At 39.8% G+C, this 13,660-nt stretch overlaps 1 protein-coding gene across 1 annotated transcript in view; it reads left to right on the top strand.

Moving 5' to 3' along the window:
* LRGUK (leucine rich repeats and guanylate kinase domain containing) overlaps nucleotides 1–13,660 on the top strand; it is a 133,646-nt gene that overhangs the window by 50,408 nt on the left and 69,578 nt on the right. Inside the window, exons 8-11 of the mRNA XM_049894621.1 lie at nucleotides 6,206–6,286; nucleotides 7,242–7,328; nucleotides 8,708–8,814; nucleotides 12,778–12,897. Of these exons, the coding sequence (XP_049750578.1) occupies nucleotides 6,206–6,286; nucleotides 7,242–7,328; nucleotides 8,708–8,814; nucleotides 12,778–12,897 (395 nt within the window). The remainder of the gene's footprint in view (nucleotides 1–6,205; nucleotides 6,287–7,241; nucleotides 7,329–8,707; nucleotides 8,815–12,777; nucleotides 12,898–13,660) is intronic.

The following is a 13,660-nucleotide window of genomic DNA, read 5'->3' as shown; positions in this document are numbered from 1 at the left end:
TATAACCAGCTTCTCAATTTATTATTTATTTCCTCTTATTCTTTGTGTCTCATGATAAAGTTTTATAATTTACTTGATATAAACCCTGCAAATTTTTATTAATATTTTTAGATTTTAAAAATTCTAGTTGATTTTGTTGATGGCATCCTTTCCAAGGATTTACTCTGAGTGTTGTTGTATTGGTGTGTGCGCCTGTGCGTGTGTGTACAAACACATGTACGTATACATATTTACATTTGTACACACGTTTTGTATATGATCACAATAATTAATTTTTTTTAAGTTCTAGGTGTTTTTCTGAATTTTCTAAGAGATAATCATCTCACTGACTAAGAATGATAATTTTATGTCCTATTTCTGTACTTATGTTTCTCATTTCTACTTCATGTCTTTTTTCTTTGGCTAAAGGTTTCAAAAGAATTGTAAGTAATAAACATGGTGGTGGACACTCTTGGCCTTTTACTGATTTTAATGTAGAGCCGTCTAAATGTTTAGCCTAATCTTTAAGGAGGATATAGAAAGATTATTATGTTGAGGATGTATTCTTCTATTGCTGCTTTACTCAGATTTGTTTTTCTTGTTCATCAGCCATGCGTGTTGGATTTTATCAAATCCTTCCCTGTTTCCATTGAGATGGTCATGTTGTTGCTCTTTCTTCTCATGTTATGAAGCTTTATGTTTACAAATTTACTAGTTTTCGGTCTTCCTGGAAGGCTGGAATAATCCCTACTTTAGTTGTAGCATTTTATTTTAATATCCGGTAGGTTGGTTTTAGGGATATTTTACTTAGGGTGGGTGCTTCTGTGATCACAGGCGAGATTGGTTTATGGTTTATAATTTTTCTAAAACCCATGGCAAAGTAAAAGAAAGGAATAATACTGATGAGCACATGTGCCGGGCCAGCATGAAAATCCACTGTTGGTCTTTGTCCTGCTCGTGGTTCTCTTGGTACAGGGCCGCTGAGGACCTAGCTGTTTCCTCTTTAAGTAACTTTTCAAACCCTCTCTTGGCCAGTCATTTGCATTTCTTTAAACTTCTAAAGCTTACTAATTAAAGCTGCATTTTCTTAGAATTCAAGGCTTCTGACCTAGATCACTTGTGGCATACCCAGTACCCAGTGCTGTCGAGTCGATTCTGACTCACAGCGACCCTATAGGACAGAGTAGAACTGCCCCTTAACTTGTGACATAGATAGAGCACCCTTTTTAAAAGAGATGGTCTCTAGCCACACAGTTCGATAATTGTTCAAACCCCTTATAGAATGTCAAAACCCTTTGCCATCCAGTGGATTCTGGCTCATAGTGACCATATAGCACAGAGTAGAGCTGCCGTATAGGGTTTCCGAGGCGTAAATATTTATGGGAGCAGACTGCCGCTATCTTTCTCCCACAGAGCGGCTGGTGGGTTTGAACTGCTTAATAGAATGGATGTACCCTAAATTAAAGATAAAGGCAAGAAAGCATGGATTTTAGCCTAGATTATATATTCTTGCAAAGCGGTGAGTAGAGTCAGCAATGTGTGCCGGAAAGCGAATGCCAAATAAGGTAGAACAGAAACGAATTCCTATACAAGCCACCAAAGAGAAAGTGAGAGAAATAAAGAACTCACACTAGGAGGGGCCAGGTAAAGCAGCCCAATAACCTACCTGGTGATGCATTGGTAAGTCAGTTCTAACTGTTTTGGGTGGTTTCCCTCAAAGAAGAGTTTCTCTGTTCTTATTATTAATCATATGCTACTCTGAAACTCTTGGGCATCTAGTTTTGTTTCCTTTTTCATTTATGATTATGGCTATAGCTGTGATGAAGTTGTATTTCTATACATTACAAATTGTATTCATACTATTTCAAGTGAAGTCCTTCAGGATATTTGGAAATTTTTTAGCTTTGTTTTTAACCTATATAGAGAGAAAAAATATAGGCCTGCAGAAAAGTTAAATAATACAGAAAGTGTAAACAAGAAAGTAACAATCTTTTTTTTTAATTATATTTTTGGTGAACATTTACACAGCAAATTAAGCTCCCTTTTAATAATTCCTATACATATTTTGCAGTGGCACTGGTTACATTTCCCACAGTGCATCAGTGTTCTCATCATTTCTACTTTGGTTGTTCTATTTCCATTAATCTAGCTTCTCTGTTTCCTCCCCTCCCGCCTTACCTTCTCATCTTTGCTTTATGGTAAATATTGACCGTTTGGTCTCATATTAGTGATTATTTAAAGGAGCACAATACTCATGGATGATATTGTTTATTTTATGAGCCAATCTATTATTTGGCTGAAAGGTGATCTCTGGGAGTGGATTCAGTTGCAAGTTTAAAGGGTGTCCCAGGGTGATAGTCTCTGGGGATCCTCTAGTCTCTACTGTTCAGTAAGTCTGGCCTTTTTTAAGGAGTTTGAGGTTTGTTCTACATTTTTCTCCCATTCTATCCTGGAACACCTATTGTGTCCCTGATCAGAATGGTTGTTGGTGGTAGCTGGGCACCATCTAGTTCTTCTGATCTCAGAGAGTAACAATCTCTTGAAACGCCATTGTACCATTAACATTTTAAGAAGACATCATTCTCAACCAGTGCTTTCAAACATTTTTTGGCTATATCCTACAGTAAGAAATACACTTTTCATTGCAGCTTCTTACACACATGCAAGCATATGTACATAGAAAACAAACAAAAAAACTGAACCCCAAATTTCTTGAAACAACATTTACCCATATCACAAAAAATACATTCCAATAATTTTTCTATTCCATTTTGTCCCACTAAAAAAACTACCAGTTAAAAACTGCTGGTTTGGATTGATTAAATTGATTTCAGGGTTCACTATGGATATAGACCCACAGTTTGAAAACAGCTTTCTAGATCTCTTTCTATACATGGCTATATATATGTAGCAGTGAAAAAAAATTTTTTTTAACTGGTTGTATTCAATTTTTTCTAAGGAGGCAAATATCTTTTTTAGGAAAATACTTCAACAGGCCACTTGGTCTCCAGAACATGTTAATTAAAAGAGAGCTTGTCCAAGTTATATGTACTTTGCTGTCCCTTTGAAATCAAAGATCTCAGCTTTGCAATCACAGAGCATAAAAGTTTGATTTAAAATATTTTTCATCTGAATACCTAGTATGGAGTACTTACTGTGTGCAAACATTGAGCCTAACGTTTTACGTATATTAACTCATTGAATGAGGTTGTGGATGGCGAGGCTTGAAGAGCACCATTTCCTGGAAGGAAATGGCAAACAAAGAGTTCATTAGACTGCTCTTTCTGGGAAGTCCAAGGCTTCCTGGGGTGGAAGGCACCAGCTGAGAAGAGAGGTGAGGAGGTTAGAGAAGAGGGTAGACTGAAATCTGGATCAACAGGGCTGGTGTGACAGTCCTGGCAGCAGACTGCTGAAGTTCCTTTAAGGATATAACCTTTCTGGTAGCATGTAAGTATAGGTTGGTTAGGGTGCTGTTGCCCCTCTAACTTCTGTAAGAGTCTACTGTGCAAATAGTCTTGGGCCTGTGAAATTTGAGGAAGAAAGGCATGGGAATGGGATCTGCTATGGGTTTCCCATAGCTGCTGTAACAAACTGCCTCAAAATTGGTGGCTTAAACAATAGAAATTTATTTTCTGACAATTCTCAAGACCAGAGTCCAAAATTCATTTCATTGGGTTGAAGTCAAGGCAAGGTTGTGCTCCCCCTAGAAGCTCTAGGAGAGAATCTGTTCCTTGCCTTTTCCAGCTCTTGTGGCTGCCAGCATTCCTTGGGTTATGGCCACATCACTCCAGTCTCTGCCTCCATGTTCACATTGCCTTCACTTCCTTTGTGTGGTAATATCTCCTTCTGTCTTCTGATTATAAGGATACTTGTGATGCATTTAGGGTCCACCCAGGTAATACAAGATAATCTTCCCATTGCAAGTCCTTAACTTAATCACATCTTTTGCCATTTAAAGTAATAGCCACCCTTTTGCCATATATGGTAATATTCATTGGTTCAAGGGATTTGGACGTGGATATCTTTGAGGGGGAAACCCTGGTGGCATAGTGGTTAAGTTCTAGGGCTGCAAACCAAGAGGTCGGAAGTTCGAATCTGCCAGGCGCTCCTTGGAAACTCTGTGTGGCAGTTCTACTCTGTCCTATAGGGTCGCTATGAGTCAGAATCGACTCGACAGCAGTGGTTTGGTTTTTGGTATGTTTGAGGGAAGGAGCCCTGGTGGTGCAACGGTTAAGTGCTGGGCTGCTAACTGAAAGGTTGGCAGTTTAAACCCTCCCAGCAGCTCCGTTCTACTCTGTCACATGGGTTTGCTCTGAGTTGGAATTGACTTGATGGCCCCCAACAACAGCAATCTTTGGGGAGGGGGCATTTTCAGCCCACCACAGAGGGCACAGGCAGGATAGCAGGGCACTCAGCAGAAGTAGGAACATGGAGCCAGAGGACACCATGCTTGTCCCCTCTGCCTTTTTCCAGCTCATCTTACTTTTAGAAGAGTAGGGAAGGAAGTTGGATCTCTTTCATTTGACTCCAGAAAGACCAGCTGATGCCAGCTGACATCTGGGAAATGTGTACTTTTACATAGCCTATAATCATTCTATTCATGGCGTTTGCAACATGTCAAAGAGATTCTTCTTTGTCAACCACCACAGATACTATCATCTTCTAAAAGTGCTGCTTAGTGATCCTGTGGTGGGATTGTACCATGACTCACCTCACCACACAGAGGTGGTGTTTTTACAAATATAGAAATTTTTTACTTCTACAAATAACATTTGTCTTAGTTACCTAGTGCTGCTATAACAAAAGTGAATAGGTGTTTATTTTCTCACAGGTCGGGAAGCTAGAAGTTCAAATTCAGGGCATGGCTCTAGGAGGAGGTCCTTCCTGGTGGTAGCTCCGTGAGGTCCGTGGTATTCTTTGGCATCTGTCCACCCCAGTGTGTGACTCTGTGTCTGTTCTGCTCTTTTTATAACTCAGAAGTGATTAGGATTAGGACCCACCCCACACTGGGATGGCCTCATTAATACAACAAAAGAGAGACTCTGTCTCCAAACAAGCTCACATCCACAGGTACAGGGACAAGGAATTCAACACATATTTTTGGGCAACACAATTCAGTCCATAACAGTGTTGGACTGACCATTCTTGTATCTACATTTTTGCATGCCTGATGCTGTCTTTAGAAGAAACTTCTTAAAGTAGGATAGCTGGTTCATGGCTTGTGCATATTGAAAACATCAGATGGCCCTTTAGAAAAATGTACCAACATCCCTCTCACCAGCAGTGCCTACAAGTGCATGTGGCCAGGCCTAGTTTATGAGACCCGATGATTGAGGAAAACATCTCATGTTTGTATTAGTTCCAAGAACGAGAATGGTATAGCAGGGAAATCAGTTCATTGTCCAAAAGCTCTGACTGAGCAATGTGAACCAAGTTTACTTTTCTACCTTCCTGAATAATGCAATAGAGAAAAATCGATCCTTTTTTCATAGTGCTAATCCAAATGGCAGTCTAATGGATGAGTCTAGTCATTTTATAGAAAAAGATGTATATAATAGCATAACATTACTGTAACGAGACTAACATATGCAGGTCTTTGAAAATGGCATCCTTTGAACATGGTGCACATGTTCTTCCTCTGATTAAGGTTGGGGAATAGTTTACATCCTAGTTGTGTTTTCCAGTTGGAAAATTCAGTAGTTATCAGTGGCTGTGCTACTGGAATGATTTTATGATGCATGCAGAAATATTTGGGGGGAAGTATCAATGAAAAATAAGTTGTTAACTTTTTGCAAAAGTTCAATACCAATTTTATTGAGATAAAATTGTAGTTATTATGCTAACTGTAGGAAATGAAATGAAACTGCCTGTCTTTAGTTAGAGTTTAGTTTAGGAAGCTGATATATGCATTTTTGGTACTGTTTTTATACTGACTGTGCATGTTATTTTATTCCTTAGAATAAACATGGTTGAGTTGAGGATCTACTTACTGATCTCTAGCCAGTGGGGGGCGGGGGAATGTGGCCATGGCCGTTAACATTCCTTGAAGAGGTGTGCCATAATGTCCTTGTTCCTGCATAGCTTTAGAAGATTCTCATTGAAAAGCTGGACGTTCAGCAGAGCAGTTAAAATAATAATAATAGTGTCCACACTGTCTCCTATTGTGCTTTCTTTTGTCTTTGTGAGTTTAGTTTGTTGGTAATATTCTGGTTCTTTGATTAAACAGATTGCTGAGCTGCGTGAAATAGAATACATTAAAGATCTACCTCTCCTTAGAGTTCTCAGTCTTCTGAGAAACCCAATTCAGGTGAGAAATCATTTATAGCAGGTGGCGGGATGGTGGGGGACTATCTTGAAATTCTTTGAGAAGTACTTTTTTGTACATTTATAAATTTAATATATTTTCTTTTCTTTTTTTTTTTTTATAAAAATATACCCAGTCATACACCATTTCAACAATTTGTACATGTACAACTTAGTGGCATTTACTACATTCTTTGAGTTGTGCAGACATTCTCACCATCCTTCTCCAAATTGTTTCACCACCATTTACTTAAACTCACTGGCCCCTAAGCTTCTCATCTAACCTTTCGAGTTGCTGTTGTCAGTGTGATCTCACATAGATAATTCTTTAAAAGAGCAAAATACTCAAGGCAGACATACTTTACTTATTAAAATTAACTATTTTTTGGTTCAAAGACGACTTCAGGGGAGAGTTTCATTTTAAAGTTTAAAGATTATCTCAGGGCAATAGTTTTGGGGGTTCATTCAGCCTCAGTGGCTCCAGAAAGTCTGGATTCCATTGAGAATTTGAAATTCTGTTCCACATTCTTCGAGAAGTACTTTTTATAAAGAACATCAAGCAGTGTGAGGGTAGTAGGTTTACCTTCCTTCTCTAACTCTTAGGATACAATTAGAGGGTTAGGCAAAGGAGCACCTAAATTGACTTGGTCTTTGGAAACAAGATCTTGTTACTTGACTAACAAGCTTCAGCACTGCTGTCAGTGAGAGTAAACCTGGCAATTGAATCTCCGTGTAACTGCTCTGCCTGGTCATTTGTGAACTGCAGACTGTACGAGAGATGGTAGACCAGTGTCCTTGTCCACTGGAGATTGAACAATGCCAGAGGTGTAGACCGGACACATGTGCGTGAACAGAATGGGTAGCAAGTGGGAGACCTAAGCTCATGAACTTGGGATGCTGGTGCTTGTTTATTTGGGAAAAGGAAAGTAATGGAATCATCTTCCTGATATTTTAATCAGGAAAAATCTGATTACTGGCTCTTCATAATTTTTATGCTGCTACGGTTAACCGAATTAGATCACAAGAAGATTAAAGTGGAAGAAAAGGTATGTAATCACATCATTTCATATGTTTAGGGATTAATTTGTTAAAAAACTCATGCTGCCTGATGCAGGACTAATATCATAAATAAATGGGACACATAACCACCTGTAAGTTTGTTTTTTATTTAGAGAATGTGTCCTCATTGGGATCTCTGCATTTAACCCTTTATGAGCTGAGCCCTCTGCAGAGCTGACCATCCACACGAATGAGTGAAAGCTCTGCTGTGAAGTAAAGAGACTGGTGGTGGGGACCAGAAGCAATGCTTGCTCCATTTCTGTGGGCTGGCAGCATTACGGTAGATTATTTGGATAACTATTATATTTGGAAGGTGTATGATTTTGTATCACTTTCAAAATTCATCTAATAATAAAATGTATTATAATGTCATTCTGCCATACAATCCAAAGAGACTTGGATAACCCACTACTCTGATATTTTAAATCCTTAATTTTGCTCTTTAAAATAACAACTCATCTGGTCATACAATCCCAGAGTAACTAGATCTGAAATGCAAGCACCTGCACCCCCGCCCCATTGCCTCAGGTGGCTGTGTCGTCTTGTTTTAGGGACTGAGGACAGCTGAAATCTCCACTAGTGAGGACTTTCTTAGACTGGATGCAAATTTGAGAGCAGGGATGAAAACCTATAAATATGTAAAAAAAAAAAAAAAAATTTTTTTTTTTTTAGAGGCAGAAATCCCATCTCATAAATGCCTTTCTGAAATCTTAGTTAAAAATAGTTACAGATACTAGCAAGTCTGTTATTATTCTCACGCTCAAAGTCACTTATTAGATTTCTCTTTTCCCTTAGCATTTTGCAAGGGGAATAACATTGAAAAGCCAGGTATTCAGTAAAGGTGTGGTAGATAAGGATGATGTATTTAGAGGGGTAACAAAGAGAAGGGGATGAAGGAACGGTATGTTATGAGGGAAGAGCCCAGATCCTTGAATGGAGAAAGCTATGCTCAAAGAGGTGGAAGTTTTTGCAGAATTTGAAATAACGAGAATAGTTCTTGGTGAATTGGCAAGAGAAAAAAATCAGCGGTATCAACTCCCTGAAATTTAGAACCATGAATTTTGTTCTTTCTTCTCATACTAAAAGTTGGAAGTTTATATTAAAAGTAACTGTGGACTTTAGCAGTTTCTTGTGTTTTTCCCTCCTAAACCAAGAAATATAAAGAAACAGGGGATCAAGGGGCTCATGATTTATGTTTAGGAATTTTAGACTGATGTGAAGACAGGACCTAGACATTCCTGGACATTTTAAATTATTTTCTAAAACCCTCTTGTATGTTTGAAATATTTCATTACAGAAAACCTAAACCTTGTCTTCTTTTAAGAAATTAAACTTGTTTCTTTTTACACTTGTAATTCTGGACAAGGTTTCGGCAGTGAATAAGTATGACCCTCCCCCGGAAGTGATCGCTGCTCAAGATCACCTGACCCATGTTGTAAACAGCATGATGCAGCCACAGAGAATTTTTGACAGGTATTTATGAGGAATCCCCAGGGTGGAACTCAGAGTGGGCAAGCAGAAGACAATCTCATCATTTTCCCAGCGGTGGATCTTGTGACACATTCATTTCCCATAAATGCTGCTTTCTGATCTTCCTGGTGGCGCAGTGGTTAAAAGTTCTACTGCTAACCAAAAGGTCAGCAGTTCAAGTCCACCAGCCGCTCCTTGAAAACTTTATGGGGCAGTTCTACTCTGTCCTATAGGGTCGCTATGATTTGGAATTGACTCGATGGCAACAGATTGGTTGTTTTTTTTTTTTGGTCCAAGAGAAGGGCCCAGGTCTTTATTTGACAGACTGTGTTATCTTGGTTACAGTGTGTTATTATCACATGCTAGACTGCTGACTTGGGTGTGGGTTTCCTAAGAGTGGCGATAAGTTGATGCATCTTCACCCTCTCCCCTGGCCCCTTGTCTGGTGCCTAGCCTGTGACAGACAACGGTGGGACAAAAAAAATTTGTTAACTTTTCTGTCATAGGACAGAACCACAGACCTTTGCCTCATTAACAGAGAATTGTGATGGTTTATTTCCATGGTAAATTTTTCTTTAGCTGTGAGCGAATGGTAAATACCCCTACCAAAGAGCCTTCCATGAATTCAGACCATTAGGAAGTCCCTAGAAGGAAGACCGTTAGCCTCAGGGAAACCTGAAGTTGTCTTTTGTACTGCATTGTAATCAACCCAGCAGTGGGGAGCCACCCAACTTGGTTGAGGATAGAGTCTCTCACCTCTAAGTTCGAAGACAGATTTACCAGGATTTCTCCATTTCTTTTTAAACAATCTGTTGGAGCAGATGTCCCTTTATAAGTATAAAGCAGAAATTCTATTAATACCCAAAGACGTCTTAAAAATACTTGTAAAATCTCTTGGAATAAATGGCTTCTCCATGTGGTATTTGCTCCATGGTTGGTTTCCCACAGTGAGCTAAATGTTTCATTTTGCATCCTAGGACATGATTTTTACATATAATCTAATAAAGTAGACATTGACAGTTTTATATGTTTATGGTAGCCCTCTAGGTGAAAGGATTTATCATTCATTTGCATACATCTGGACAAGCACATTTGATTTAAAAGAAGGGCATTTAGGTCCTCATTGTGTTTTGTTCCTGGTTGATGAGATTGCTAGCTTTTTCATGCTTTAGGGCATATCTATCTAAAAAATATGTATCGAAGAAGATTGCAGCAACGTTTGATGAACACGTATTTCTTGATCATTTCTGGCTGCCAGGCAAACAAGAGCAAATGGCCAAGCAGCCCAGGACGCTCCAGGAGGGAACAGCATTCACTGCGGAAAACTCATGGAGACAGAATCAAGAGCTAGTGTGCAGTTCTGCCATTGCTCTTCCCTCTCTGAGCAGTGCAGAGCTCTCTGGAAGCAACAGAAAGCAGACTTCGAGAGCACCCCTGATTCTTGGGCCTCTGGCCTTTTAAGCTGCATTATTGGGAAATCACTGTCCCTCTCTGGGCATGACCAGGGGAAGGGTCAATATTAAAATGATGTGGCACCATCTACCATTACTGAATGTTTTGATTTAAGATTCTACAGAAGAATCCTGATCAAAAGGGGGGAAAAAATAGAGCAGAATTTCCGATCCTTAATGGAATCCAGACCTTCTGGAACCATTCAGGCTGGACAGACCCCTGAAACTATTGCCCTGAGATAATCTTTAAACCTTAAAGCTCAAACCAAAACTTTTCCTGGAGTTCTACTTTGAGCCAAGCAACAGTTTAGCTTAATTAGCAAAGTATGTGTGCCTTGAGCACTGTGCTCTTGCAAAGATTTATCTGTGTAGCAACAAATTGAGAACAGCATCTCGAAAGGTTAGATGCGCTTGGGGGGCAGTGAGTTTATGTTAATGGTGGTGGAAAAAGTTGGAAAAGGATAGTGAGAATGGTTATATAATTTGAAGAATGTCAAGAATGTCACTGAATTGTATATGTAGAATTTACTGAGATGGTGTATCCTTTGCTGCGTATATTTTCACTGAAAAAAAAATAGAAAAAAAAAAAATGACTTGGCAGTACCTTGACTGTGGCCTGGAAGTCATTGATAGTGTCCTTGCTATCTGGCATGACAAGGTTTAGGTTGAGGTCCATTTTTTTTTTTTTTGCCTAGGGATGTCCAATTGCTCCAGTACCTTTTGTTGAATTGTTTTTACACCTTTGTCAAAAGCCAGTTGGTCACATTTGAGTGGGTCTTCTTTATAATGAAGAAAAACTTTTAACCTATTTCTCTTAAGGCATTATACATGGTGTTTATTCTCTTTTACTTTCTTTCTAGTTTAGCCTACATTTCTGAAATGACTTTTTTCTGTTGTATTTCTAATTCTTTCCTGAGTTCTGCCTCGTCATTTCTGAGTGTTTCTAATTCTAATTTATATTGTTGTTGTTTTTTTAATGCCTTGTATCGTTTTCTTCTGTTGATTTTGTGCAGTGCTCAAAAATGTGGTGGCTTGCTTTCTGAAATTTCTGTCTCTGTTCATCTCCCCCCTTTAATCTACACCTTCCTCTCTTCTTTGTCTCTGTGGATCCTCTTCTGCTCAATTTTGATTCCTCGGTTTCTCCTTAATGTGGATCTCGGTTTTCAGAAGCAAGCTTTGGTGGCTCAGTTTTGAGAATTCAGTCCTTTTCCTGGGCCTCTTGAACTCACCCAGTATTGGAGGGTGCAAAACACTTCCTAGTTCTAGCCTGCTTGCTTTCCAGTGAAAACCCATTGGCTATTTTGGGGTTCCCTTGTTCTGTGGTCTGTCAGATACTGCCCCATTGTTTTCTTTCTCCTCCTGTTCAGACTCCAATGTCATGCAAATATTGACCTTTTGGTGATTCTCCTCCCACCCCCCTCATTTGTATTTTAGGGTTGCTGGAGATACCTTTTCACCTGGCTTTGTTAGAAATGTTTTCCATGGGCTTTTGTTTTTATGCAGGTATTCAGAGAGGTTGAAAAACTACACTGCCACTGCCCCCCTCTTCACAGAATCCACATCTCAGCATGTATTTTTAGAAAACATTACATTTTATTCTATATTTCTATCATTTTTATCATGAGTGGGGTCCAGACTCATCAGTCAGTCCAACCTGTTGCAGGACCTTTCACTAATCTATTCATTCTTGAGTCCAGTCTTTCAGGCCTGGAAGCGATGACCGGTTCATAAATCAGCTCTTATTACTAGCTGTGCCTCTGATAAGTTAATTATCATTGTGCACTTCAATGTCGTCATGTGCTAAATGGGGATAGTAATAGACACAGCTTCAGAAGCTTCTTGTGCTGATTAAACGAGGCAATATGAGACCTCCTAGAGCAATGCCTGGCACATAGTCATTGCTCGGGTAAATTTTAGATATTACGGGTAAGTTTTCATATCTATTTTAATCCAGTAAGTGTGGATGATAAAGGCAGTCTTATTTCTTTCATTTTTCAACTTCCTGGGGGATTACTTTAGCTATCAAGACTATATCTTACCACATTTTTCCTTTTTTAAAATCTCGTTGAAGTAAATTTATCTATACTTGAATTTTACCTTCTCTATGAATGAGGGAGTCCTGGTGGTACAGTGGTTAAGCACTCGGCCGCTAACCGGAAGGTCTGCAGCTCGAACCCACCAGCTGCTCCGGGGGAGGAAGATGTGGCAGTCTGCTTCCGTAAAGGTCACAGCTTTGGAAACCCTATGGGGCAGCTCTACGCTCTTCTATAGGGTCGCTATGAGTCGGAATGGACCAGACGGCAGTGGATTGCTATGAAGTTTACTTTTAATGTATTATAATCAAGTTGTTTTCAGAAGGCAGGACTATCCTTCTGTACAGTGTCTGCATATAACAAGTGATGATTTCACTGAGTTAATTATGACGCGACATAGGAACTTCACGTGTTGGATGTAGTTTGTGCCCTGGGTGTCTGCCTGCCCTAGCGCACTAATTGCCTCTGGACCTGTGTTGTAGCACCCTGCCTAGCCTGGATGCTCCCTATCCCATGCTGATACTGGCTGGTCCTCAAGCTTGTGGGAAACGAGAACTTGCCCACCGCCTCTGCAGACAGTTTAATGCCTACTTCAGATACGGGTAAGTCGTTTATTGGCTTATAAGCCTGTACGGTCTCATATTGCTGATTTGGGCTGTTTAAGCAAGTTCAAAAAGGCATAAAACAACTTAACAATTAAGTTACATTTTACAGCAGAGCTACCAGTGGTAAGCAAGTTGAATGGTCAATGGACACTAACTCTTGGTAAGGACAGAGCGCCATGACACTTTTTGTCCTTGAAGGTCAATCATGGATAACCTCGGGTCGATGTACTTAATGGTTTTGGAGTGATTTGGTATCTTGATTCTTGTGCTGTTCAAATCGATGTGGTAATGATGATTGCTAAAGGGCACCCCCAATAATAGAAGAACTTAAAAAAGATCTAGAAGAAATAAATTACGTTGTCTTTTGTGAATCAGACTATAAGCACCCAGCAGGGCCCCCTCGCCCCCCATGGCTCATCCATGCCATTCTACACCTTTTCCACAGCGAGTTTACCTGCTCCTTTGCCATTTATTGCACTGTTCTTTGACTAATCCTCCAGATGTTTAACTTCACTCAGCACCAGCCCAGTCGCTCTCCAGGGTTTGAAAATGCTCAGCTTTTTAATTCAGTGTAATTGTGTTGCCACACGGTGTGACAAGTACATCACAGTGTTGTGATGTGTGACAGACAGGTCTGTACCAGTGACAGCCCCTCTCAGTCCCTGCCTAGAACTCTCACTGACAGCATGGCAGCTTCCTTGACTCCAGGCAGGTCTTCCCTTTTGGTGGCATATTTCAGGAGGAAGGAAAATGGAGGGGC

The sequence above is a fragment of the Elephas maximus genome, chromosome 8 (assembly GCF_024166365.1).
Source record: "Elephas maximus indicus isolate mEleMax1 chromosome 8, mEleMax1 primary haplotype, whole genome shotgun sequence".
NCBI classification, from domain to species: Eukaryota; Metazoa; Chordata; class Mammalia; order Proboscidea; family Elephantidae; genus Elephas; species Elephas maximus.
Note: the sequence above shows the minus strand (reverse complement) of the source record. Positions and strands in the feature narration are given on the sequence as shown.